The 26,300-nt window shown below is 43.9% G+C and overlaps 1 protein-coding gene across 2 annotated transcripts in view; it reads right to left on the bottom strand.

Moving 5' to 3' along the window:
* piwil1 (piwi-like RNA-mediated gene silencing 1) overlaps positions 1-26,300 on the bottom strand; it is a 113,702-nt gene that overhangs the window by 29,185 nt on the left and 58,217 nt on the right. For both annotated transcript variants that reach the window (XM_069933560.1, XM_069933559.1), the window contains 6 exons: positions 24,959-25,070; positions 24,731-24,854; positions 20,409-20,526; positions 19,766-19,880; positions 17,272-17,459; positions 15,116-15,188 (listed from right to left, as the gene is read on the bottom strand). In XM_069933560.1, the coding sequence (XP_069789661.1) occupies positions 15,116-15,188; positions 17,272-17,459; positions 19,766-19,880; positions 20,409-20,526; positions 24,731-24,854; positions 24,959-25,070 (730 nt within the window). The remainder of the gene's footprint in view (positions 1-15,115; positions 15,189-17,271; positions 17,460-19,765; positions 19,881-20,408; positions 20,527-24,730; positions 24,855-24,958; positions 25,071-26,300) is intronic.

Here is a 26,300-nt window from a genome sequence, read left to right as displayed (position 1 = left end):
GAAAACGAAGAAGTCGATGTTCGTTCCATCCGGTTGGAGAGTGCCCAGAGGGAATATTAGGTGTTGCTCCTCCAATTTACAGCACAGAAAGGGGGCACAGAATTGAAATGGTTGGTCACTGGGAGGTCGCGGTCACTGATGCAGACAGAGCAAAGGTGCTCAGCAAAGTGATCTCCCAGTCTGCATCCAGTCTCTCTGAGGCAGAGAAGTGGGAGCACTGGATGCAGATGATTCCTGCAGATTCAAAGTGAAGTGTTGCTTCACTTTGAAGGACTATTTGGGGCCCCAAATGCTGGTGAGGGAAGAGGTGTGTGTGGTGATACAACCACTACACTGGCAGCACTGCAGGTAGGCAACCTGGGATGCTGGCCCCCCCTGCCAATCACCAGTTCATATAAAGACTTGAGCCAGCCCCTTTGGAGACAGTCAAGAGCCAGCAAAGATACTGAGACTGGTGTGTACAAGTTTAAGCTAATTAAAGCCTGTTTGTACAGTCTGTGGACTTTGGATCAGAATTATCCACACAGCAGTGTGCTCACAATTTAATTAGCTTAAAATTAAAAGGATCATGAAGTTTCTCACCATCGAGAGGCTGGATATTGACCCTCAACACCCAGACACTTCAGCATACTTCAGGATCTAGAAGCATGCAATTAAGGCAATCATCCACACACAGACTGAGGTCATCAACATTAACCAGAAGAAACTCATGGTACCACGCACCAGCTGGGGCTGCACGCTTTCAAGGATATCTGAGACTGCATGGATTTTGAACCAGTGATGGTCATCCTGGAAGGCATGTACCAGCCTCCAACAAACATCTCTATGCCCGGTACCTGCTCAGAATCAGGGTACAGCAGCCAGGTAAGAGAGCAGATGCTTACCTGGGGGCACTACAAAACCTAGCATGCCAGTGCACAATCGACTATTGGGGAGGTGGAGTGACTTGTCTAAGATACCTGCGTGTGAGGATTGTGGTCAAGGACGACTTGAAAGAGACTACTGGAGAGAAATAATGCCTCCTTTACCAAGATCATAGAGGTGGTCTGCTTCCTAGAAGCTGCAGCTCACCATATAGCAGCCTTTGATGCTTGCCTCCCCCAACCTCCGGCTTGGCTGCCACCGCCGACAGCAGTTGCTGAGGAGCCCCATGTAGAAGGGATGATCACCACTGCAGCACTGCGGGTCCCAGTGTTGATCGGACAGGCGCTCCCAAAAGAACAGCCCTGCAAAGAACTCTCATTGCTCCTGATGTGGCAAGGCCACTTCACTAAAATGTGCCTCTCTGAACCCACCAGGAGCATTGCAGCCCTTTGTGACCAACCGGGACCCCTTTCTGACTCTTTAGAAGCCCCACGTGTGGATGCCATGCAGCGCTATTACTCTGCCTGCACTGACGACATCACCTTCAGCCCAGCCATCCAACCACATCGCTGTCACGTGCTCACCTTGGGTGCTGCCATCTTTCATCATTCAACTTCCGTCACCTCTGACATCACTTCCAGCACTATGTGCATCTCCTGGGCGCTGCCTTCATGGGCTAGCTGACCCCCAACCTCCCCAACTCACCGACCAGATGATGTGGTCAACACATGCGTGTGCAAAACTACATACTTGCTGCTTCCCACACTCTTAAAGACACCCACTGGCTGCTACTCGCCACAACTGTCAGAAAGCAGCGACTCGGACCCCAAGGCAGTCCTAGCGTCCACCACGCTAACGGAGGGCATTCCACATGGATTCTGGTGCTCGATGATGGACATCGCTGTCAACAGGAAGGTAATAAAAATGCCTGTTTGATAGTGGTAGTACTGAGAGCTTTGTGAAACTGAATGTAGTCCATATGCTGAAACTTAAAGTATACCCAGCGAACTTTGCTATCACCTTCACGCCCAGGACCACTCCATCACGGCACTAGGATGCTGCTCAGTGAACTTGACAGTTTAGAGGGGAAACATATCAAGGGTTCAGGCTCCTGGTCATGCCCAAGCTCTGTGCCCCAGTTATTCTGGGACTAGACTTCCAATGTCACCTCCACAGCCTCACCCTTGCTTTCAGTGGCCCACTCCCCCTACTCACCATCCACAACACAAAGTCCAGCAACCACCCCCAGTCCATACGCAGGCTCTCCACCCTATGGGAGCCACCTCCATCACTCTTCAACTACCTGATGCCAGACTGTAAGCCTATAGCTGCTAAGAACAGGTGCTACTGAGCGGCCGACAGGACCTTTATCAAGGCCAAGGTGAGACAGCTTCTGGCGGACTTAGTTAGAGAGCCCAGCACCAGCCCTTGGAGAGCTTAAGGTCCTTGTCATAAAAGGGAGCAGCAAACCAAGGATGGATATCGACTAGAGTCAGACCATTAATCGGTACACCCAGCTGGAGCCCACCCACTGCCCCGCATCGACGACACAGTCAATGAGATAGCCCTCTACAGGGTCTTCACCACGAATGACCTGAAGTCAGCCTACCATCAGCTCCCCCATCCATGCCCATGATAAACCTTATACCGCCTTTGAGGCGGACGGGTTTCTCTACCAGTTCCACATGGTCCCGTTTGGGGTAACTAATGGAGTTTCTGTTTTCCAGTGGGAGTTGAACCATATGGTAGACTGGCACAATCTAAGAGTGACCTTCCCATACTTGGAAAATGTCACCATCTGCAGCCACGACCAGCAGGACCACAATGCCAACCTGGAGAGATTTCTCCAAACGGCAGAGGCATTGAACCTCACAACAGTGTGCATCTTGGGGAGCATTGTGGAACATGGTGTCACTGGTCCCAACCCTGAACGCATGCGTCCCTAATAGAACTGCCCCTCCCCCACACTCTCAAGGGCCTCTGCAGTTGCCTAGGGCTCTCCTCTTACTACTCCCAGTGGGTCTCCCGCTTCTCAAACAAGCTCTGCCCACTGGCACAAGCCACCACTTTCCCCCTTCCTGCTGAGACGCAGGTGGCCTTCGCCCACATCAGACAGGACATCGTCAATGCCATGATGCATTCCAGGTGGAGTGCAATGCCTCCGACGTTGCCCTTGCTGCCACTATCAATCAAGGGGGTGCGACCTGTGGCCTTCTTCTCCAGGACCCTCCATGGTTCTGAGCTTGGGCATTCCACCATCAAAAAGAAGGCCCAGGCGATCGTGGAAGCAGTCCGCCACTGGTGCCACTACCTGGCTGATAGAAGGTTCATCGACCAATGCGCAGTGGCATTCATGTTCAGCACCACCCACAGAGGCAAGACCAAAAACAATAAGATCTTGTGCTGGAAAGTCAAGCTGGCCACATTCAGCTATGACATCCAGTATAGGCTAGGGAAGCTCAAGGATTCCCATGATACTCTATCCCAGACCTGAGCCAGTGTGCAGTCTGAACAGCTTCAGGTGCTGCATACCATCCTTTGCCACTTGGGCATCACATGCCTGTACCACTTCATTAAGTCCCAGAACCTCCCCTTCACCATCCAAGAAGTCCAGACCATGACTGAGTCCTGCAAGATCTGTGAGAAGTGCAAAGCGCACTTCTTCTGCCCGCCACTCAGCTTTGACTTCAAGGACCACAGCTGTCCACAAATAAGAACATCCATTTCCTCTTGGTCATAGACAAATACTCCCAATTTCGCTTCACCATCCCTTGCTCTGACATCTCTCTTATCAAAGCGTTGGAGCAGATCTTCATCATGTTCGGATATCCAGCATTCATTAGCAATGACCGAGGGCCCAGCTTCATGAGTGAGGTCAAAAGGCTTGTCTATCAACTAATGACAAGAGGCCCTCCTTGAGGCACACCATGTCATGCCATATAGTCACTCCAATCAGAACCCTCACAAACACCTTTTCTCCTTTCCTAGGAAATCGGCAACTTGCGTCACCCTGCCAGCATGGTTGATGTGTCCAGGACCAGCACTCCTCTGTAAACACGAGGACCCACTAATCCGACCCCATAGTTGAGCAGGTACACCACCTCCATTCAACCCAAATTATTCCCATGTCAGGTACCCCAATGAGCATGAGGACACCATCTCAACCAGGGGAGCTGGCACCAGCGGGGGAGCTGGCACCAGCGGGGGAGCTGGCACCAGCGGGGGAGCTGGCACCAGCGGGGGAGCTGGCACCAGCGGGGGAGCTGGCACCAGCGGGGGAGCTGGCACCAGCGGGGGAGCTGGGACCAGCGGGGGAGCTGGGACCAGCGGGGGAGCTGGGACCAGCGGGGGAGCTGGGACCAGCGGGGGAGCTGGGACCAGCCCTCTCACCAGGCACCCCTAGGCCATCCAGGATCCCCCAGGAACCAACACCTTCTCTCTGCCTCTCGTGGGCCCCGCTCCCAGCGGGCCCACTCCCAGCGGACCCACTCTACATCCCCACCCTGCCAAGACACCACCTCGCCCGCACCGTCAACCACCCCAGACCCAGCAAACCCTCAGATGGTGCTGCCCCTACTGAACACTGACCAGGAGTCTGTCCTGCAACGATCCCAAAGGCACTGTCTGAACTTGTAGATATTACTAGGTACCGAGAACACCTCCCACCTTCCAAAACAGGACCCATTTTAAGAAGGGGGTGAATTTGGTGATCCAACCACACTGGCTGTACTCCTACTAGCCTACTACAGGGGGCAACCACTGTACCTGCAGGTAGGCAACCTGGGAGTCTGGCTCCACCTGCCAGCTGTCAATCACCAGCCCGTATAGACTCGAGCTGGCCTCTGAGATAGTCAGACATGTGGAGCCAGTAAAGATACTGAGACTGGTGTGTACAAGTTTAAGCTAATAAAAGCCTGTTATTCAGTCTGTGGATTTAGCATCAGAATTATTCGCACAGCAGCGCTCAGTGTGGGCACAAGGGAAGCACTTCCTGCAATTACATGGGAAGGTGCCAAGAGGGTGATTAGTAGGAAGGGATGTAGATGAGGCGATCATGGAAGGTGTGGTCTGAGAAGCAGGCTTCTCAAGTGATCTGGAATTGAAGTCCTCATCTTAGTAGAACATGCAACAAAGAGAGGAATTTAGAGAAAGGAATAGAATCCTTAGAGGTCTGGGTTTGAAGAAGCGTAGTTGAGGTAATTGTGAGAATTGGTAGATTTGCAGAAAACATGTAGAAATTGAGATGGAGATAGATCACTGGGAGAGTGTCACTGGAGATGCACCAAGCGAATTTGAGGTCAAAATAAAAGTTACCAGCAAAAGCGAATAAAGGTGACGAGCTCATCGAGGGTCCATGAGATAGCACCAATGCAGTCATTGATGCAATAAGGAAGAGTTAAGGGGCCTTGCCTGTGTAGGCTTGTAGAATGGATTGCTCCACAAAACCAACAAAAAGGCAAGCATAGCTGGAACTCATGCAGGTACTCATGACTACTCTTTTGACCTGGAGAATGTACAATGAGTCTAAGATATTGAGGGTGAGAACATGTTCTGCCAGGCTGAGGAGGGTGGTGATGGAGAAGGACTGGTTTAGTCTATTGTTAAGAAATAATAATGTGATTTTGGTGTGAAAAAAAAACAAACAAAAAAAAACAAAGGTCTTTGAAACCGTCTGAATGGGAGATAAGAGATGTAGAGAAATTGGATGTTCATAGTGAAAATGAGGCAGTCAAGTTCAAGGAAATGGAAGTTATTTAAGAGATGGAGGGTATGTGAGGTATCATGGATGTAGGTGGGAGGGACTGGACTGGGGAAGGGGTGAAATGCAGTTGAGAAGATTATACTAGTTCAGTGGGGCAGGAACATGTGGAAAACTTGAGTCTACATGGATAATTGGGTTTGTGTATTAATATTTAGACATACAGCACAGTAACAGGCCATTTTGGCCCACAAGCCAAATTACATTTAATTGACCTACAATCCCTAGTATGTTTTGAATGATGGGAGGAAATTTGAGCACCCAGAGAAAACCCAGACACGAGGAGAACATACAAACTCCTTACAGACAGTGCAGGAGTCGAACCCCTGACCCAATTGCTGGCGGTGGTACAGCATTATGCTAACTGCTATGCTAAACATGCCACCCTCTCTTGGGTAGGAAGAAAGACTGGGCAGTGCAAGGAGGGGAAACAATGTGGTTCTGATTCAAAATTCAGAAGTGATGAGGTGAGAGATGGTACGTTAGACGGTGGCTTGATAGTGGGATCCTATAGAGAAGTCTAATAGCTGATGCCTGGCCTTGGCAAGGTAGAGGTCAGTGCACCAGACCATAATAGCACCACCCTTGTCTGTGGTGAGGTTGAGATTTATGCAGAGAGAGTGGAGGGCAGACAATTTGATTTATTTTAATGCAAGAAACCTGACAGGAAAAGCATACAAGCTTAGGGCCTGAATAGGTACAGAATGGGATGTTGTTGTCATACCAGAGACATGTTAGAGGATCTAAATTGGTAGCTCAACTTTCCTGATACTGTAGCTACAGGTGCAATAGGAACAGTGGGAAAAAAGGTGGGGGTATTATAATAGTAGCCAAAGAAGATATCACAGTATTGTTCAGAGAAGATTTTGTCAAATATATATTATGTGAGGCAGTGTGGGTAGAAATTAGGACCAAAAAGTGGGCCGTGTCATGATCATGTACTTACCTTTGTTGGAAACTGCTGGTTCCCACTGATGACTAACAGAAGTGACGCAAAGAAACAGCACATATGCGTGGGTGTGGGTGTTTTAAGCATCAGCAGTAAACTGGTGATGGATCTCAGATGCAGGAAGAGGAGAGCGAGCGAGTCAGGACCACCCATGCAGTGGTGTGCCAATTAGAAGGTCAGAAGGGTTTGGCTGGGTGGTGTTGGGGAGTTGAAGAATGCAATGTTGTCTAGTAGTGAATAAAAAGTTGATTTCATGGTGTGCTAAAAGAAACCAGTGAATATATTCTTTATTCGTTTGTAAGCTGTGGTATGTCAGTGTCATTATAAGTGGTAACCCCATGAGTTCACAGTATCTTCTAATTTAAAATGGATAGTGATGAGGATAAACCCCTTACAGAAGCCACCGAGAGAGACACATAGTCCAATTACAAGCTGATAACAGCCAAGGTGATAGCCAAGTGGTGCAAGCTAGCTGGAACAGACCCTGTCAAAGGTGATTTTGTAAACAGAAGTTCCTTCGATGTTTACCTCGACTTATTCAAGAGCATTTAGTGTGTGTCTTTCAAATGTCCACCCTTCATCAGTTGACAGATCATGCTGACCTTGTTATGTCAATGATCTCTGCATTGAAGGATTGGCTACTACCTCTAGTAAGCAGAAATAAATGGAAATGGAACAATTGGGTACTGCGCCATGTGAAGCGCCAGCACCTTCTCAATCAAAGATAGCATCGGCATCACATTAATTGAAGATAACAAATGGCAGCACTAACTATGCAGGTCCAGGCTTTGGGCACGCAATGGATTCCTTCCGTTAACCTGATTAGAATCATGGTGGCCGAGGATGTGGTGGAGATGACAGACGGCATTATTTCTTGGAAGCATCAAAGATTTGGTGCTGCTGCCTGGTCCTGACAAATTGTGACTTCAAAAAATAGCAGCCAGGAAATGACCAGGCCCAGCAGTAGAGGCAACAGCTGCCCGTGAGCACGACAGCCACTGTCTTTTCCTCAAAGACCGCCTCTCAGGTGTTCAAATTCTTGTCGATTCTGGGGCAATCAGGGGGGAGGGCGAATAGCCAGATGTTGTGGTCCACTTGGGGACCAATGACACAGAAGTGGGGATGAGGTCCTGAAGAAAGAATATATGGAATTAGGAAAGTTAAAAAAACAGGACCTCAAGGGGAGTAATCTCAGGATTGCTGCCTATGCCACATGCTAGACAGGATAGGAATATGTGGCGGATGAATGCTTGGGTAAAGAGTTGATGGAGGGGTTCACATTTGTGGATCATTGAGATTTGAGGAAGGTCTGACCTGTACAAAAGGGACGGGCTGCACTTGAACTGGAGGGTGACCAATATCCAGGCAGGCAGGTTTTCTATGTTGGGGAGGGTATAAACTAGTTTGGCAGGGAGGTGAGAGTGAAATTAGGGTAGAAGAACACCTAGATTTGAATGGAGAAAGGAACCAGAATGTTAAAGTTAATATGGGGTGGGGGGGGGGGGGGTGTGGGGAAAGGCTGGTAATAGTAGATAGTAATCAAAGGAGATTATGTGGGGGACATTCTCTCAATTCTATCTATTTCAAAGCAAGGAACATTGTAAGAAAGGTGGATGAGTTTAGAGCATGGATTAACAATATGATATTGTAGCCAGCAGGAAACTTGGTTGCAGGAGGGCCATGATTGGCAGCTAAATATTCTAGGATTTCGTTGCTTTAAGCGTGATAGAACAGGGGGCATAAAAAGTGGAGGAGTCACACTGCTTGTTAGAGAAAACATTATAGCGGTGTTATGGGAGAGTAGATCGGAGGGCTCATCCAAGTGAGGCTATTTGGGTGGAATTGAGGAATGGGAAAGGCATGAAAATACTAATGGGGATGTATTATAGACCCCCAAATGGACAGAGGGAATTAGAGGAGAAAATTTGTATGGAGATAGCATATGTGAGTAGTAAAACATAAGGTGATGATTGGAGAAGATTTTAACTTTCCACCCATACTGTAAAAGGGCTGGATGGGTTGGAGTTTGTCCAATGTGTTCAGGAAAGTTTTCTAAATCAATACATGAGGAACTGACTAGAGAGGGGCCAGTATTAGACCTTCTATGAGGGAATGAGATAGGTCAAGTGACAGAGGTTGTGTTGGGGAACACATTGGGTCTAGTAATAAAACTATTAATTTTAGGTTAATTATGAAGGATAGGCTGGGCCCAAGGTTGAGATTCTTGATTGGAACAAGACTAATTTCGAAGAGATGACAAAGGATTTAGAGGGTGTGGATTGGGATCATTTATTTTCTGGGAAGGATGCAACAGATAAATGGAGGATATTCAAAGGGGAAATTTTGAGAGTACGGAGTCGGTATGTCCCTGTGAGGATTAAAGGAAAGGTTAGGAATTATAGGGAGCCTTGGCTTTGAAAGGATATTAGGAATGAGGTTCGGAGGATGTGGGATGTGTACAACAGGTCTAGACAACAGGGAATAGATGAGGTACTTGAGGAATACATGGAGTGCCAAAAATCTTAAGACATTAAAAAGGCTAAAAGGAGATATGAGGCTGCTTTGGCAGGCGAGGTAAAAATAAATCCAATAAATTCTTAAACGCAAAAAAAGTGAAGGATAAAATTGGGCCCCTTGAGGATAGAGGGGGAAAGTCAGAAGAGATGGGGGAAATTTTAAATGATTTTTTTTTCTTCTGTATTCACTAAGGAAAGAAATACTGAGTTGGGTGAAGTAAGAAAAATTAGTAATGAGGCCATGGAAGATATACAGATTAATGAGGAGAAAGTACTGGCTATTTTAAAGAGAATAAAGGTGGACAAATCTCTGGGTCCTGACAAGATATTACTTAGGAACCTGAGGGAGGTTAGTGTACAAATAGTGGGGGGCTCTGACAATTTTAAAAAATGTCGCTGGCCATTGGGGTGATGCTGTTGGATTGGAGGGTTAGCTCATGTTGTTCCACTGTTTAAAAAAAGTAAACCTAGGTCTGAGAGTCTGACACCGGTGGTAAATGAATGGAGAGTGTTCTTAGAGAAGGTATATACATTTGGAAAGGCTGAGTTTGATTAGGATAGGTCAACATGGTTTTGTGCATGGTAGATAATGTTTAACAAATCAGAATTTTTTGAGGAGTTGACAAGGGGGAGGCTGTGGATGTTGTTTATAAGGACATTATTAAGGCCTTTAACAAGGAATAGTTAGTTAACAAGGTTAGTTAAGAAGCTTCAGGCATTAGGTATTAATGTTGACGTAGTGAAATGGATTCAACAATGGTTGGATGGGAGATGCCAGAGTAGTGGTGAAAAATTGTTTGTCACATTGGAGGCCAGTGACTAGTGAAGTGCCTCAGGGATCAGTACTGGGTACATTGTTGTCTGTCCTATATGTTAATGATCTGGATGATTGGATGTTAAATTGGATTAGTTAGTATGCAGATGATACGAAGTTTGGTGGTGTTGTGGGCAGCAAAGAAAGTTATCAAAGTTTGCAGTGGGATATAGGACAGCTAGAAGAGTGGGCTGAAAGATGGCAGATGGAGTTTAATACTGAGAAGTGTGAGGTGGTACATTTTGGTAGGACTAATCAGCAAAGGTCATACATGGTAAATGGTAGACAATTGAGGAGTGCAGTAGAACAAAGGGATTTAGGAATTCTGGTACACAATTCCCTGAAAGTGGAGTCACATGAAGATTGGGTGGTGAAAACAGTTGGTATGTTGTTGGCCTTCATAAATCAGAGTATTGAGTACAGGAGTTGGGATGTCATGTTGAAGTTGTATAAGGCATTGATGAGGCCAAATTTGGAATAGTGTGCGCAAATTTGGTCGCCAAATTACAGGAAGGATACAAACAGAATAGAGATTTACAGGAATGTTGCCAGGGATTCAGGGTATGAATTATAGGGAAAAGTTAAACAGGTTGGACTTTATTTCCTGAAGCATAGAAGATTGAGGGGTAATTTGATAGATGCATTTAAAATTATGAGGGGGACAGATAGAGTAAATGTGGACAGGCTTTTTCCATTGAGACTGGGGTAGATTCAAATAAGAGGACATGGATTGAGATTGAAGGAGGAAAATCTTAAAGGAAACACAAGAGGGAATTTCTTCACTCAAAAGGAGTTGGGAATATGGAATGAGTTTCTGACCAAAGTGGTAGATGCAGGCTCAATTTTAATATGGAAGGCAAAGTTGGATAGGGGTATATGAACAAGAGAGGTGTGGAAAGTTATGGTGTGTGTGAGTCAATGGGACTATGTGGGAGCTGGTGTTCGGCATGGACTAGAAGGGCCAAACTGACCTGTTTCTGTGCTGTAATTGTTATATGGTTCCTCCAACCGCAGAGGAACACAGACACCTCAATATGTCATGTGTTCTTTCAGCTGCAAATGATTCTCATTTAAATATATGGCCAAAGGTCATTACATTGGATTTCGGTCGCAATAAACATTTTTTGGCGGATTTTCACGGTTGCAAACATGGCAAATTCCATTTTGGGATTTGATTTCTTGTTGCATTTTTCTTTGTTGGTGGATTTGGAGAAAAAAAAAGTTAGCTGTCATGGACCAGAACTCTCGTATGCAAGGGCAGCACAGTTGGCGCAGTGGTTAATGCAATGCATTTACAGGACCAGTGATCAGAACAGGGGTTCGAATCCCATGCCATCTGTAAGGAATTTGTACTTTCTCCGTGTCTGTGAGTGTTTTCCCTAGGGTTTCCGGTTTCCTCTCACCCTTCATAATGTACTGGGGGGGGGGGGGGGGGTGTAGGTTAATTGGATGCAAATTGGGTGGCATGGACTTGTGGGCCGAAATGGCCTGTTAACAATTAAGTTTTTTAAAAAAAAATTGTTATCCCTCCAATGTTGTCAGCTGCCTGACGAGCTTTCAACCTGATTCCTGCCCTTTCCAAGGCTTACTCAAGTGTTTCCCTCACCTAATGACCCCATCGCATCATCATAGAGATGTTAAACCCCAACATATAGACCTGGGGTCCTCCGGTGGTAGCGCAGGCTCGTAGATTACCCCAGACTGTCTTAAAATTGAGAAATCTGAAATCAACCACATGCAAAATTGGGCAAATTCTGCAGATCTGACAGCTGCTGGGCTTCACTGTTACAATATGGTTCAAAAAAAAATTCTTCTGCGGATTGTTGACCTTGTGGTGATTATCGTGCCCTGAACAATTCTACTGTGCCTGACCAATACAACATCCCCCAGTTTACAAGACTATTCAGCTAACCTCCATGGCAAATATGTATTTGTGAAAATAGACCTAGTACATGCTTACTATCAAATTCCAGTTGAGCCTTCGGATGTCACAAAGATAACAGTAATTACCCCTTTCGATTTGTTTTGAGTTTCTGCAAATGCCATTCAGTCTATGGAATGCAGCTCAGACATTCCAGTGGTTTATGAACTGCAGATTTACCATTAGGCTGAAGCCTTGGTTCAGGAGACCCATCCCAACCACTGGTACACCATTTGACACATTTGTCAATATGGGCTTGTGTTAATCCTAGGTCCACCCTTCAATCAAGGCTTGCTGAAGTACCATGTTCATCTGTCAATCAGCAGTGGGATCATGGTCTCATCTATCATTTCAGGTTCCACTGGTCCCACCAACTACGATTTTGTGTTTGTTTACATCGACAATATTTAGGGACAGAGAGCTTTGAGGGAATCACAAGGGATACAGGAGCATGGTGATGAGGGAAATAAGGATTAAGGAAATAGAATACAATCACTTATTTCTTTCAGGACATCATGAAGTTGACTTTCTTTATTCACAACATTGCATTCTTCAACTCCTAAACACCACTCAACCTAACCCTCCTGACTTTCTAGTTGGCTCACTGCCACACAGGTGATCTTGAAGCTCTCACTCTCCTCCTGCATCTGAGATTCATCAACCATATACTGATGCTTAAAACTGTCCATTACTTTTGCACATCACATTGGTTACGTGATCAGTGATGATCAGCATTGCTCCCAACAAAGGCAAGTACATGACTGCAACAGCACCCCCCCCCCCACCCCCAGCCTCCGAGCCATGCAAGTAGACAACTGATTGGAACTGTCCTGCTACGTAATGGTCATAAGGCTGACAGTTTGGCCAAACCTCATAGTGGAAGGTAGGCGACGCATGGTCCAACTGGCAAGGATGTAACTGAGCTCCGACTCCAATGCAGAACATGGACCGCCAATATACGCCAGCTTAAACCTGTCAAAGTGTCAGCTTTCCCATTCCTACCAATCACAAAGTCTCTGGGTTGCATCGTAAGACCTGAAAAGGTCCATCATAAATGGGCTGAATTGGTTTGCAAACTGCATCGTGCCAAAGGAACACATGAGTACAGTGTTGTAAAACGTATGGCATGTACCCTGCAGGTGACGCCTGCTGCATGGGAGTAACATAGCGGTTTTGAGTAGGCTTTGGCAGACAGCATGAGGAAGAATCCAAAAAGACTGTGTGCATTAAGAACAAGTATGACACAAGGGAAGAAATATATCACCTCAAGGATCAAGAGGAGCATAGAGCTGGAAAAGGGGAAAATTTTAAAGTTTTGTGAATATGTTTACTGTGAAACAATACAAGCAAGAGTGAGTGGGAAGGGATATAACTAAAAATAACCTACAGCATGTCTGCATCATTAGTGAAGAGGTATTAGCAGTCTTAGATTGCATCAAGGTGGATAAATCTCTAGGTCCAGGCCAGGTGCATCCCAGAAGATTGTGGGAGGCAGGAAGAAAATTGTTAGAGCTTTAGCAGACATTGTTGACTCATCGCTGAGGACAGGAGTTCTGGTGGACTAGAAAATGGCAAATGTGGCAAGAATAGTTTAAAAATGACTACAAAGATACTTCAGGTAACTGCAGACTTGTTAGTCTGACGTCAGTAGTAGGGAAACTGCTGTAGTGGATTCTGATAGAATCAACATTTGAATGGCATGGGGTAAATTAGGAGAAAATAAGGCTGTTGGTATTATTTATATGGAATTTAGTAAAGCATTTGATATGGTCCCACATGGTAGGTTGGTATGTAAGGTTAGGACACAAAGGATAGGAGGCCAGTGAGCCAACGAGATTTTAAAAAAAAACTAACTTAGATGATAGAAATAAGATTGGTATAGAGAGATTTTCAAATTGGGTCTGAGCTAGGATCCTTTTTTAAATTTACATACGTGATTTAAACAAGCATGTTTGTGGCAAGGCAAGTTTGCAGATGACATGAGAATATATATACTACAGTGGACAGTGAAGGGTACCCAAGTTTGCAATGGGATCCAAATCAGAAGAGGAACTTGGCTATGGAATAGCAGATGCAGTTGAGTTGCAAGATGTTGCACTTGGGCAAATCAAACCAGAGCAGGATTTGCTCTGTTAACAGCAGTGGCCTGCACAGTATTATGGAGCAGAGGGACCAATGGGGTACTCTTTAATAATGGCAGCACAGGTAGAACGTAGCAAAGAGAGCATTTGGGTCACTTGCCTTCATCAGTCAGCTACATTAGCTTCCTTTAAACAACACTTGGTCAACTTCATAGATGGGGGGAGGAAATTGGAGGGGTATGGACCTAATGTGGGCAAGTGGAATTAAAGCAGGAGGGCATGTTGATTGGCATGGACAAGCTGGGTCTGTGGGCCTTGCTGGAGTACAATAGTGCAGAAGGTGACCTCTCTACACTATACAGACTGGCCTGCTTCCGACCCTGTAACTCCTCCCCGTAAGATTCGCAATAAAGGTTGAAGCCCTAGTATCCTTCCTCCATACCAGCCTTGGATCAGGGCCAGATGCATGTAAAGACATGCCTGATGTTTCAAGTTATTGAAGCCTTTAATCATTTGCTTCAAGCTTGCTCATGATTATTGATCATGCTACATGGCCCATTTCCATGCTTTAGGACCTTATGACACAAATCCATGACCACGTGTGACTTCAGAACATCTCAAACCTTAACAAAAAATAGAGTCTTTGGAGGTCATTGTAACTGTTTCCTTCAGAAGTCTAGAACTGAGCCATGGATGTCACCTGCACACAAATTATTTAAAACACAGGATTGTCATTGCTTACCCAGCTACCAAATTACAGAGCAAAAATATGAAACAGTGGCAAAGAGATCCAAGAGAACCAGGCTCTGGTGCAGACTTGGAGCACACATAAGTGGCATCTTCACCAATAATCCAGCACCCAGACATACTTGGACCATAAACACGGACATGACAACATATTTCACGCCATGCCACCCCCCCCCCCAGCTTCACCCCTCAGTCACCCAACCTGTGATCCTTCCACGACTCTTCAAGGAAATCCCCCAAGCTACTGCAGTAGGCCACCCAAAATTGGCAGATTGATATGATACATGGTTTGTGCCATTGACAGAGAATGGCACATTCTGTAGTGGGGGTGGGGATTAGTTCACTCGGTTGTCACCATACTTTGATAGACAACAACCTTGTGCTAGAGGGGACTGCATTGTCAGCCTTGCTTTTAAGATCTCTGAAATTAAGATACTAAAATCATCATTAACATGGTCTCTTACAATTCTTGTAGACTGCTTAACATTAGACTGAAGTGCCTTTAAAAATGCCTCGCTGCGATCTTCCACCTCAATCCTGTAAGATGAAAGTATATTTTAGAACTGCAATGCAAATCTACTTTCATTTGGCAATATAATGACTAGATTTATTGAATTATATGTTGTAAACACAGCACATCAAAAAAGCTGCACAAACTAGTTACAGTAAAATAACTAAAATCAGGACTGCTCGGGGATCGGGTCAGTCTGAATTTTTGGTTTTTCAGATTCTCGGGCAGAACTTTTAAAATTAAAACTTAAGAAGGAATAAAGAGATGTACAGATAAATTTTCATAGCTTATCCATGAGCAAATGCAGCATGCTTCATTTATCAAAACAAGCAATTTTAAAGAAAAATAAAGTCAACACGACAAAAATGTAGACAATTTTTTTCTACCAAATAAGTCCTTGAAATTATGTTTTAAAATTAACATTTGTTAAGGAAAAATACACTCTACAATGAATTTCTTTGTGATAAGATTACCTGTATTAAACATGGTCACTTGTTGCCACTGTGCATCTGTGGCACTTGCACACTCACAAATAATCATTAAAATGAAAATGTTTGAGTCTGGACTCTCAGATGGTTTGGATTTCTGGCATCTGAATGTTTGGACTTTTAGTGTTCCATGAAGACTGTAATGCTTATCCAAACAAACCAAAACAACATGACTAATAACAGGAACTACAAGAAATACTTAGCACGACAGACAGCATCTGTGGAGAGTAGAGGGGGGAGGTGGGGGTTAAGGTGAATGGCACTTCAAAAGTCAGAGCCTTGAAGTATTAGCTATTTTTTCCTCTCCTCAGAAAATACCTCTTCAAATATTTCTGGCATTGTGATATTATTTCAAATTTCTAAAACAGTTTTTGGGTTTGACATCAGGTAAGGCTACATTTCCCTCAATACACAACCTATCTATTCAAAACAGACACGAACTCAACAGCAAGAACAGCCTTCAAGTCATGAGACAAACTTTGCATATTGGATGTCAATGGTAAAATTATCTGCCTTGCACGGATTGTGCTATTTATCATAGGCTTGCTTTTATGGAGAGCTTGAAGGATGTGAGTACAGACTAGACTGCTTGATCAGCTGAGAAATTGTTCAGTGGTTTATAAATCCCATGTCAAGGGAAAAGGATCAAAGGAGTCTAACACTGACATTGGTTTTCTGTTCAAATGTACAAGATACCTAACCAAGTTCTCATTATCCTTCCTAATCCAATAGTAAGTTTTGTAGTAATATTTGTGGTTTGTTATGTGCATTACTTAAGAAAATTTAAGATATATTTACAAAAGCAGAATCTAAATACAGTATGGTTGAATACACTACAACTCCAATTATCTGAAATGGTAGGGATTGGTGCCAATTTGGATAATTTTTTTTAAAGAGAACTGGTCTTTTTTAAAAAAAAAACAGCCCAGTAGCAACAGCAAATCACTTGTAACAGTTTATACAACAACAAACAAAGGAAGACTTTTTAAGCATTAAAATAAAATTTAAATTCTCACCAAAAATAATGCTGACCATCACCGACACTGCCCCGCCGCCGCCACCCCCCGGGGTCTGCTGCTGCTGGCACCCGGGCCCCGGGGTCTGCTGCTGCTGGCACCCGGGCCCCGGGGTCTGCTGCTGCTGGCACCCGGGCCCCGGGGTCTGCTGCTGCTGGCACCCGGGCCCCGGGGTCTGCTGCTGCTGGCACCCGGGCCCCGGGGTCTGCTGCTGCTGGCACCCGGGCCCCGGGGTCTGCTGCTGCTGGAACCCGGGCCCCGGGGTCTGCTGCTGCTGGCACCCGGGCCCCGGGGTCTGCTGCTGCTGGCACCCGGGCCCCGGGGTCTGCTGCTGCTGGCACCCGGGGCATGAGGTCCCTTGTCAGTTTGGATCCAAAAAAATTTCAGATAACTGAGAATTTTGGGTAATCAGAGTTGGGCTCTATATTAATGGCACACAATACACAAAAGTGCTGCAGAAATTCAGCAGGTCACGTATTATCTATAGGAGTGAAGGGCTCAAGTCCAAAATGTTGTTTATTCCACAGATGCTGTGTGAGTTTCTCAAGCACATTTATATATGGCACTACAATCAAAGAGCCTGCAGAATTTTCTGTTTAACTTACATTAATGGCTTCTCCATCCTAATGCCCATTGCCTTCACCACTTTTCCTAAAGTTTGGAAGAGACTCTTGGCCACTTCAGCATTTCTTCGAGTGAAAACCATTATCCAATTTTCCAGTGGAATAGGATTAATCAGGTTAGACCCTCTGGTTTCTCTAGACCATTCTGCTACTTGGGGATTATAGTCAAACTGAAATGCAATGAGACTGATGAAATTAATACGAATGACAATTCAACAGCAAATACCCACATATCTAGCATATATTTTACTTTAATCAGTATTTAGAGAAGTGATCTGTAAACGAAGAAATGCACCCATAGAAAAGCAGAAAGGACATGTTTGCAAATGTCAAATGATGCAAACATTGTCCAAAAAAAAATTTGTATACAAATGGATATTTCTCTTCTTGTACATGGGCCCTCTTTAATTTCATGGTATTAGTATAACTTTATTTTAATAGAGAAAGTGCACCAACTTTACCTTACCAAAAACATGGCAACCCCAACTTCTTGAGCAATTATCTTCCCACAAAGTGTTTTGTTTAAAATCGAGACTGGGAGTTGGAGGAGGACGATGGGTGGAGGGGGTGGGGTGAAATGACTCCCAGGCACATCAAAGGTAGAGGGTTTGAGTGGGCAAGTGGGATCCTGTAAAATCATTGGCAAAATGGATGTGGATGCAATGACTGTCTGGTTCTGAAATGTTGACACATACACAGCTGTGGGCAAACAAGGTATACAGTGAAAAACAGGTTTGAAGCAGCAGTACATTTAAGCATCAGCAGGGAGAGAGAAGCACCTGTTTTATTCAAGGACACAAAGCCTTGCCTCTCATCTACTAAATGATTGCTTGTGATAATCTTCAAGGGCCAAATCTTCATTTAGATACAAAAAAAACTTGAAACAGGTTTTGCATTTGAGGAAACATAACTAACTGTAAATAGACAATAAATGGAAGAGTAAATGTGATGGAGGAATAATGGGATCCTAGAATTTATATTCACAAAGCCTTAAACAGCTGGAAATTTGATTAGAAACCTGCAGAAAACATTTATTAGCACAGGCACTGAATACAAGAATGGAGGAGGTGTTAGAATATTATACTAATTAGACCATATTCTAGATATCACACCACAGGATGGGTGGAGTGATAGGTGGAACACAGGAAAGGTTAAGGAGATGCAAAAGGAGTTGGGTAAATTAGAAGATTGAAGTTGAGGATTGAATGGATGGGGTGGGGATGCATGTTTTGGACAGAGGTGACATTTAGTTAGTTGAAAGGGTGTGAAGTCTGAGGACAGAAATAGCATCAACAAGGAGAGCCAAATTTTCTTTAACATGAGTCAAAAAGATAAAGGCTTAGATGTGGAGTATTTGATAAGATTAGAGGGGAAAGTGGGAAAATATTTTCATTTGGATAACAATCTGGAGCTCTCTGTTGGTGGAGGCAGAAAATCTCATCTAACTTAAAATGTACCTGGATGTCAACTTGAAGACCAATTACAATGGAAGACAGTATTGGCTGGTTAGTTTACCACCAACAGGGATACAATGGGGTTAATGGCCTCCCCCATCGCAACTTGCCAAGAATTCAATTTCTCTGATCAAGGCAATGACTACGATGAAGAAAGTTTTAAAAAGAAATCAGAGGCAATGATGTGGTTAACTGGCACCAAATGACTGTTTTTTGTAAGGGCTCCAAGATATAGGATCAAAACAGAAAATGGAACTTGAGATGAGCCATGCCCTGACCAAAACGAAGAAATGGTTTGAAGAACATAGCATCTTCTAGTTCCAATCTTACATTAATGCTAATATAACCTCTCTGCACACCTAACTTGTTCCTGCCTACAAACCATTCCATCAAGAAGACTTACTGCCAACATGATATTCAAATTCAAGTTTATTGTCACATATTCCAAGACGTTGTGATTGGAGTTGTTTTGCATGAAGGCCAGTTAGATATCTCATACACTGTACAAATTTTGACAAAGTGCAGTTACAGAGAAAGGTCAATTAGTAAGGAGGAAAGGCACCATATTTTAAGAAAGCAGAGTTAGTAATCTTAAAAGTGTTTGAGTGGAGGGATTGGAGTACAGCATGAAAGGGGGAGATATGCTGGAAGCAGCTGGCAGAGTCACCATACTTCAGTATTAGTTTTTCTATCATCTGCTAACTAGAGCTTTGCTCTAGGCTAAAATTGCACATTGCTAGACTAGCTGGAAATGGGTCCTTGCCACTGATGTCACATGCTTTTCAGCCCGCTGAAGGTATCAACCACTGAGACCAATACTCGTGAAGGTGTTTCAAAGTGGACTCAAATAAGCACCAAGGTAGACTCTCAATTATTTGAATGATGAGAGATTCCTTCTTGTGTTTGCATTTGATTTTTAATGTTGCTTATAGCCATTAATAACTAGTTTTGAAATGTCTTCCAGCAAAAGAGATTTCAAATGGTCAAAGGAGTTGATACCCAATTGTACTTTTGTACATTACCATTTTTCCACCTTGCTGAATCTTCTCTGAAGGTACAACTCGACCAGAGAGCGAATGTAATTTAGAATCGAACTGGAAACCCCAATCTGACAGTTCTTTCTGTACATTATCATCCCTTTTATTAAAAAATATGAAAAGACAATTAAAATCTTATTGCAGCAATTTTCATTTCATAACCTTATTTTCTGCATTTGCTTCATTCAGAAATTAAGACAACCAAAAGCATCCAGAAGTTAGATTTCAGCTTAAATTAAGAATTTACACCACCTTATTCTTCTAGTGCAATCATAATGAGAGACTTTTCTATTTCATCCCCAACAATGGCCTGAACCAGGAGGGAAACATGGAAAAATTGCTACAACATTCCAAAGACACATGAGATTAGTAGGTCAATTGGTCTGATGGGTGTATTTGAGCAGCACGTTATCGTGCTGTATCACTAAAAGTTTTAAAAAATTAAAATCTACAGAAACGTTTTCAGAACTAAAGAATGCTCATCCACCAGAACAAATGAGAGTGAAGCACAGAAAACAATTAAAACAACAAAATTAACTTAATTTTTCTTTTCAAGTTCTTTAATTATTTACCACAAAAACTAGAAACTTCAATATGTCTGAAACTTTCACTTCTTTCAAGAACATACTTCTGCATGTGGTCCATGAAACGCCACAACTGCTGCTCTCTCTGTTCTGGATTTAACCTTGTATGTGCAGATAGGTCTCTCATAATGTTGAAATCTGATCGCATGTTATCTGTCATACCTAGAATTAAACAAGTTCTTCAGCTTGGTCAACAATAAGAGAAAAGAATCAAAACTTCTGTTCTTTCCAAGTTCAAAAACATTGTAAACTCAGTCTTTAAAAAAATTATAAAAGAGCCTTGGGTTTGTGGCAGCATGTCCAAAGAATTCCAAAAAGTCAAAATTATGCAATTGACGAAAATTGACTGATTGCAGACCAAGAATAGTTTCACTGACTTTATTTCACGTGATAGGTTGAGCAGGCAGCAGTCTCTACTGCTATCCAACTCTGAAATTTACTTCTACAAGTACTCATATTTAAACAAAGACAAACAAGCTGATACAGAAAATAGGATTATGTCACAAAATAAACCCATTGAAAACTACAATAAGACTTTTAGTACAATTTTTGTCTTTTAAAATACAGGTACGCAATCCTTTATCCGGACATCTAAAATCCGGCGGGGAGGCGGGAGACTGGCAGCGCGGGAGGGGGCGGGAGACCGGCAGCACAATTGGAAGGGGGTGGGGTGGATACGGCAGCACAATTCGGGAGGGCTTAAATCTGGCTTTCCAAAATCCGGAAAAATCCGAAATTCGGAACACACTGTCCCCAAGGGTTCCAGATAAAGGATTGTGTACCTGTATTAGTTTTGTCTAATATGAAAAATGTGTCAAGAACCACTGTTAGCATCCTTGATTATGGTTAAGATTACAATTAAGCTTCTAAATCTCACTGAACAGACACTTCAATCCTTTCTTCATAAATTTTTTCCCCCACAAAAATTGCTGAAACATTCTCCAATTTTATCTTCGTTGAGAAGGGAACAGATAGCAAAGATGTTCTGTACATATTTCATTGAAAACAAACCTATTGTTTTTAAATTTCATCCAAAAAGTGATTCAATTCCAGGTGAGGGAGCAAATATGCCTACCAAATTCCAGTCATAGTAACACAACTTCTTTATAAGCATGCCATACATCTTTCCCCGCACATCTACTTGTGAGGCTACTTTCAAGGAGCTATGAAACCAGAGCCCCAGGTTCCCTCTATTCAACAATCCTGTTAAGAGCCCTGCCATTAAATGTACACGTTGGCTTTACATTTGACCCCCCCCCCCCACAAAGTGCCACACTTTACTTGATTGGATCTGCCATGTCTCTGCTCATTTCTGTGACTGATCTCCATCCTGCTGTATTCTTTGATAACCCTCTACATAGTCCACAAATTCGTCTAGTTTTGCTTCTCTTGTGACCTGGAGGGTTCATCTACTGCATCTGGTGCTCCCATTGTGGCTTCCTCTACACAGAGACTGGACGCAGACAGGAATATTGTTTTGTTGAGCATCTTTGCTCAATGGAAGGGACCTCCCAGTGGCCGACCAAGTCAATTCTATGCCCCACTCCCACATCTGTCCATGACCTCATGCACTACAAAACTGAGCCCACCTACAAACTGAAGGAACCACACCCTAATATTCTGAATGGGCATCAACTCCAACCAGATGGGTTTAACATGGACTTGTCTGGTTTCCATTAGACCCCTCCCACCTCCTTTCCTCTCCATTCGTAGCTCTGTTTCCTGGTTTTTTTTTTCCACCTGCCCTCCCACCCATACCCACCTATGACCTTTTGCCTGTGGGCCTGGCTCCTCCCTCTATCCCTCCCTTACCGTTTTATTCAGGCACCTGCCTGTTTTTTGCTCACACCTTGACAAAGAGCTCATTGGCTAGGCATCTTTGGCATAAAGAATGCTGCGTATCCTGCTGAGTTTCTCCAGGACTTCTGTGTATTAAACTACAATCACTGCATCGACAAACTTTTTGTGCAACTCCATTAACCTTGGTGTTGTCTGCAAACTTACAATCCCACCCACCTATTTTTTTCCACCCAGGTCACTTTCTTCAAATAATAAAGAAGAGATCCTAACACTGATCCCTGCGGAACATCACAAACTCCCAGTCAGGCCAACAGCCTTCTGTCACTACCCTGTCTTCTAAGATGGAAACCTCAGGTGAAACTACTCCAAATGTGTTGGGTCAGTTCCATGTTTTGACTGAATTACAATAACAGTGATGCACTTCCAAGCCAGAATGGAGAAGGACCAACATATGACAGCAACCCCATAAATGTGCTGCACTTATTCCCTTTGAGATGATAGGAGTTTGTGGTTTTGGGAAGTGATCATAGAAAGCTGCTTTCAAGACTGATGGCTACTATCATGTCAACCATCGACAGCAGCTCTATCGACAGCAGCTCTATCGACAGCAGCTCTATCGACAGCAGCTCTATCGACAGCAGCTCTATCGACAGCAGCTCTATCGACAGCAGCTCTATCGACAGCAGCTCTATCGACAGCAGCTCTATCGACAGCAGCTCTATCGACAGCAGCTCTATCGACAGCAGCTCTATCGACAGCAGCTCTATCGACAGCAGCTCTATCGACAGCAGCTCTATCGACAGCAGCTCTATCGACAGCAGCTCTATCGACAGCAGCTCTATCGACAGCAGCTCTATCGACAGCAGCTCTATCGACAGCAGCTCTATCGACAGCAGCTCTATCGACAGCAGCTCTATCGACAGCAGCTCTATCGACAGCAGCTCTATCGACAGCAGCTCTATCGACAGCAGCTCTATCGACAGCAGCTCTATCGACAGCAGCTCTATCGACAGCAGCTCTATCGACAGCAGCTCTATCGACAGCAGCTCTATCGACAGCAGCTCTATCGACAGCAGCTCTATCGACAGCAGCTCTATCGACAGCAGCTCTATCGACAGCAGCTCTATCGACAGCAGCTCTATCGACAGCAGCTCTATCGACAGCAGCTCTATCGACAGCAGCTCTATCGACAGCAGCTCTATCGACAGCAGCTCTATCGACAGCAGCTCTATCGACAGCAGCTCTATCGACAGCAGCTCTATCGACAGCAGCTCTATCGACAGCAGCTCTATCGACAGCAGCTCTATCGACAGCAGCTCTATCGACAGCAGCTCTATCGACAGCAGCTCTATCGACAGCAGCTCTATCGACAGCAGCTCTATCGACAGCAGCTCTATCGACAGCAGCTCTATCGACAGCAGCTCTATCGACAGCAGCTCTATCGACAGCAGCTCTATCGACAGCATCCTGGTCAGCTGCATCATGGTGTGATACAGTTGCTACAGAGAAATGGACTGGAGGTCAATCCACAGGACCATAAGAGCAGCAGAGTGGATCACTGGATTCTCCCTCCCCCATCGACATAGTCTACTGAGATCGTTGTCAGAGGAGGGAATGCAAAATCTTTGAGAACCCCTTCCATTCTGCACACAGCATCTTTCAACTGGTCCCATTGGAAAAGAGATACAGGAGTATCAGAGCCAGTACCACCAGGTTGAGAACCAACTTCTTCCCCACAGGCAGTGAAAATGCCTACTCACACTAACCATTTGAGACAATTATTATTTGTATATATGAATATTTGTCTTGTATGGTAGGTCTAGTTGTATGTCTGCATGTTTTGCACAGAGGACCTGAGAACACAGTTTCATCGGGCTGTACTTGTGCAATCAGAGGATAATAAACCGGACTTGACTATAATGAAGTCTGGTGCAAATGCTTCTAACAAAACCTGAACAAAGTTGGTGAGAAGCCAACAATTCCATCAACTTGCTAGGAGGGCATCAGTAGTCAATCTGGTTTAATGTAGCTTGCTTTTGCAGATAAGACATGATCAAGTAATGGTTCCACATTATCACATGTTCCAGTCATGCCCCACAATGAAGTTTAGCCTAAAGTTTGGATGTAGGGTGGAGGTTTTTGGTAGTATTCAGATAGTTATCAGGATCCATCACTCAACTTTTTAGAAATACAGGGCAGAAATCAAATGCCCAAACAGGGATGCTCATTTGGGGGTGGGGCAGGGGTGGATAAGCACTTCAAGTAGAAGTAAAAATATGATAATTCTCTTACAAATATGCTGCATGTTGCACAACATCAATTTATTACAAGTTATTTGAGTAGCTAACAAAACAATTTAAGTTGGAGCTTGTGGACAGATTAAAGTTTTACCGAGTAACAGCAACATCATGTGACTATAAATCAGTACAATCAAGTTCTTCTACCATGATCAACATGCAGTGAGACAGAACATACATCAAGTAATAGCCATTTAAAAGTTTTTAAATTTGCACTATCCATGATTACATGCTGCTTCAATTAAGACACCATTTTAAATTCAAATTACCTGTAAGATAGCATAGCTCAGGAATGAGGCAAATGGGTCCCATACTCGTAGCGCCAGGCCCTCGTCTTTTGGGCTGACTAATAAGTACTGGTTGATTCACATCAATGATGTCTAAACTGTATTGCTGTAAAAATGCAAATAGCTCATATTTTCTTGTACCATATCAACTTATTTTTGTTCAGTGAATGTTTGATAAACTAAAAGGATCAATGAAAATATACAGATTACCTTCTTGTAGTATTCAACATAGCTGATGTGAGTACCATCTGCCTTTTTAAATGTGCTTTGGGGATTCTGAACCCAATCAATGTCATCAATTCGGTAAGTCTTGTTATTGTACCTAGAAATCACCAAAATTAATGGGAAATTAAAAATAGAAAATCTTGGAAAGCATAGAATTGCAAGATCTAAAACTATCCCTTTGTCCAGCAGCCATTTGTATTCATGACCTGTTTCTGCACTTTTCCTTTATCCCAAATAGAAAATACCAAATAAATTTAAAATTTCAGACCTCCTGTAGTCTAGTTTCAAAATTCCTTCAATCTTGACATTCTAACATCAAAGTTCTTCAGAGTGCCTTCATATTCATTAAGTTCATTGCTCAAGTTGAAGAATATCCTGCCCAAGTTTTGTGTATCTATTACATATTGTTAAGAGGCAATGGAGACATGGTGAATTTTCTTCAGCCTCTGAGTAAGTAGAGGCATCTGTTTGCTTTCTTAACTGTAGCATGAAAACAGGCGGACCAGGACAGATTGTAGGCGGACCAGGACAGATTGTAGGCGGACCAGGACAGATTGTAGGCGGACCAGGACAGATTGTAGGCGGACCAGGACAGATTGTAGGCGGACCAGGACAGATTGTAGGCGGACCAGGACAGATTGTAGGCGGACCAGGACAGATTGTAGGCGGACCAGGACAGATTGTAGGCGGACCAGGACAGATTGTAGGCGGACCAGGACAGATTGTAGGCGGACCAGGACAGATTGTAGGCGGACCAGGACAGATTGTAGGCGGACCAGGACAGATTGTAGGCGGACCAGGACAGATTGTAGGCGGACCAGGACAGATTGTAGGCGGACCAGGACAGATTGTAGGCGGACCAGGACAGATTGTAGGTGATATTAATATCTAAGAACTTAAACCCCACAACCATCAACACCATTGATACAGATAAGGCCGTGTGCTCCACCGTGCCTCCTGAAGTCTATGACTTGCTCCTTTGTTTTATTGTCACAGAGAGGTTGTCATCGTGACACCATACCACCAGGCTCTCCATTTCCTTCTTGTACTTAGTCTCATCATTGTTTGAGATTCTGCCTACTATAGTGGTTATTACGACCATTTCCCTTTTGAGAACATGTAGTAGGTTGGTTTGACTCGTTAATTAATTAGTCTGCTTCAATAGCATTGAGTTTTCCACTATTTTTACTCTAACAGTAAACTATGCTTTAAAACAAATTAATAAACTGACAATAAGATATTAATACATTCAAAAGTACATGGTAAAAGAAATTGTCTGTCCTAACTCTATCTTCTTGATTCGACACCACAAAATCCAATTAAAAAC

This window comes from Narcine bancroftii, chromosome 4 (genome assembly GCF_036971445.1).
Source record: "Narcine bancroftii isolate sNarBan1 chromosome 4, sNarBan1.hap1, whole genome shotgun sequence".
NCBI classification, from domain to species: Eukaryota; Metazoa; Chordata; class Chondrichthyes; order Torpediniformes; family Narcinidae; genus Narcine; species Narcine bancroftii.
The sequence above is the reverse complement of the archived record's forward strand: the minus strand, read 5'-3'. Positions and strand labels throughout refer to the sequence as shown.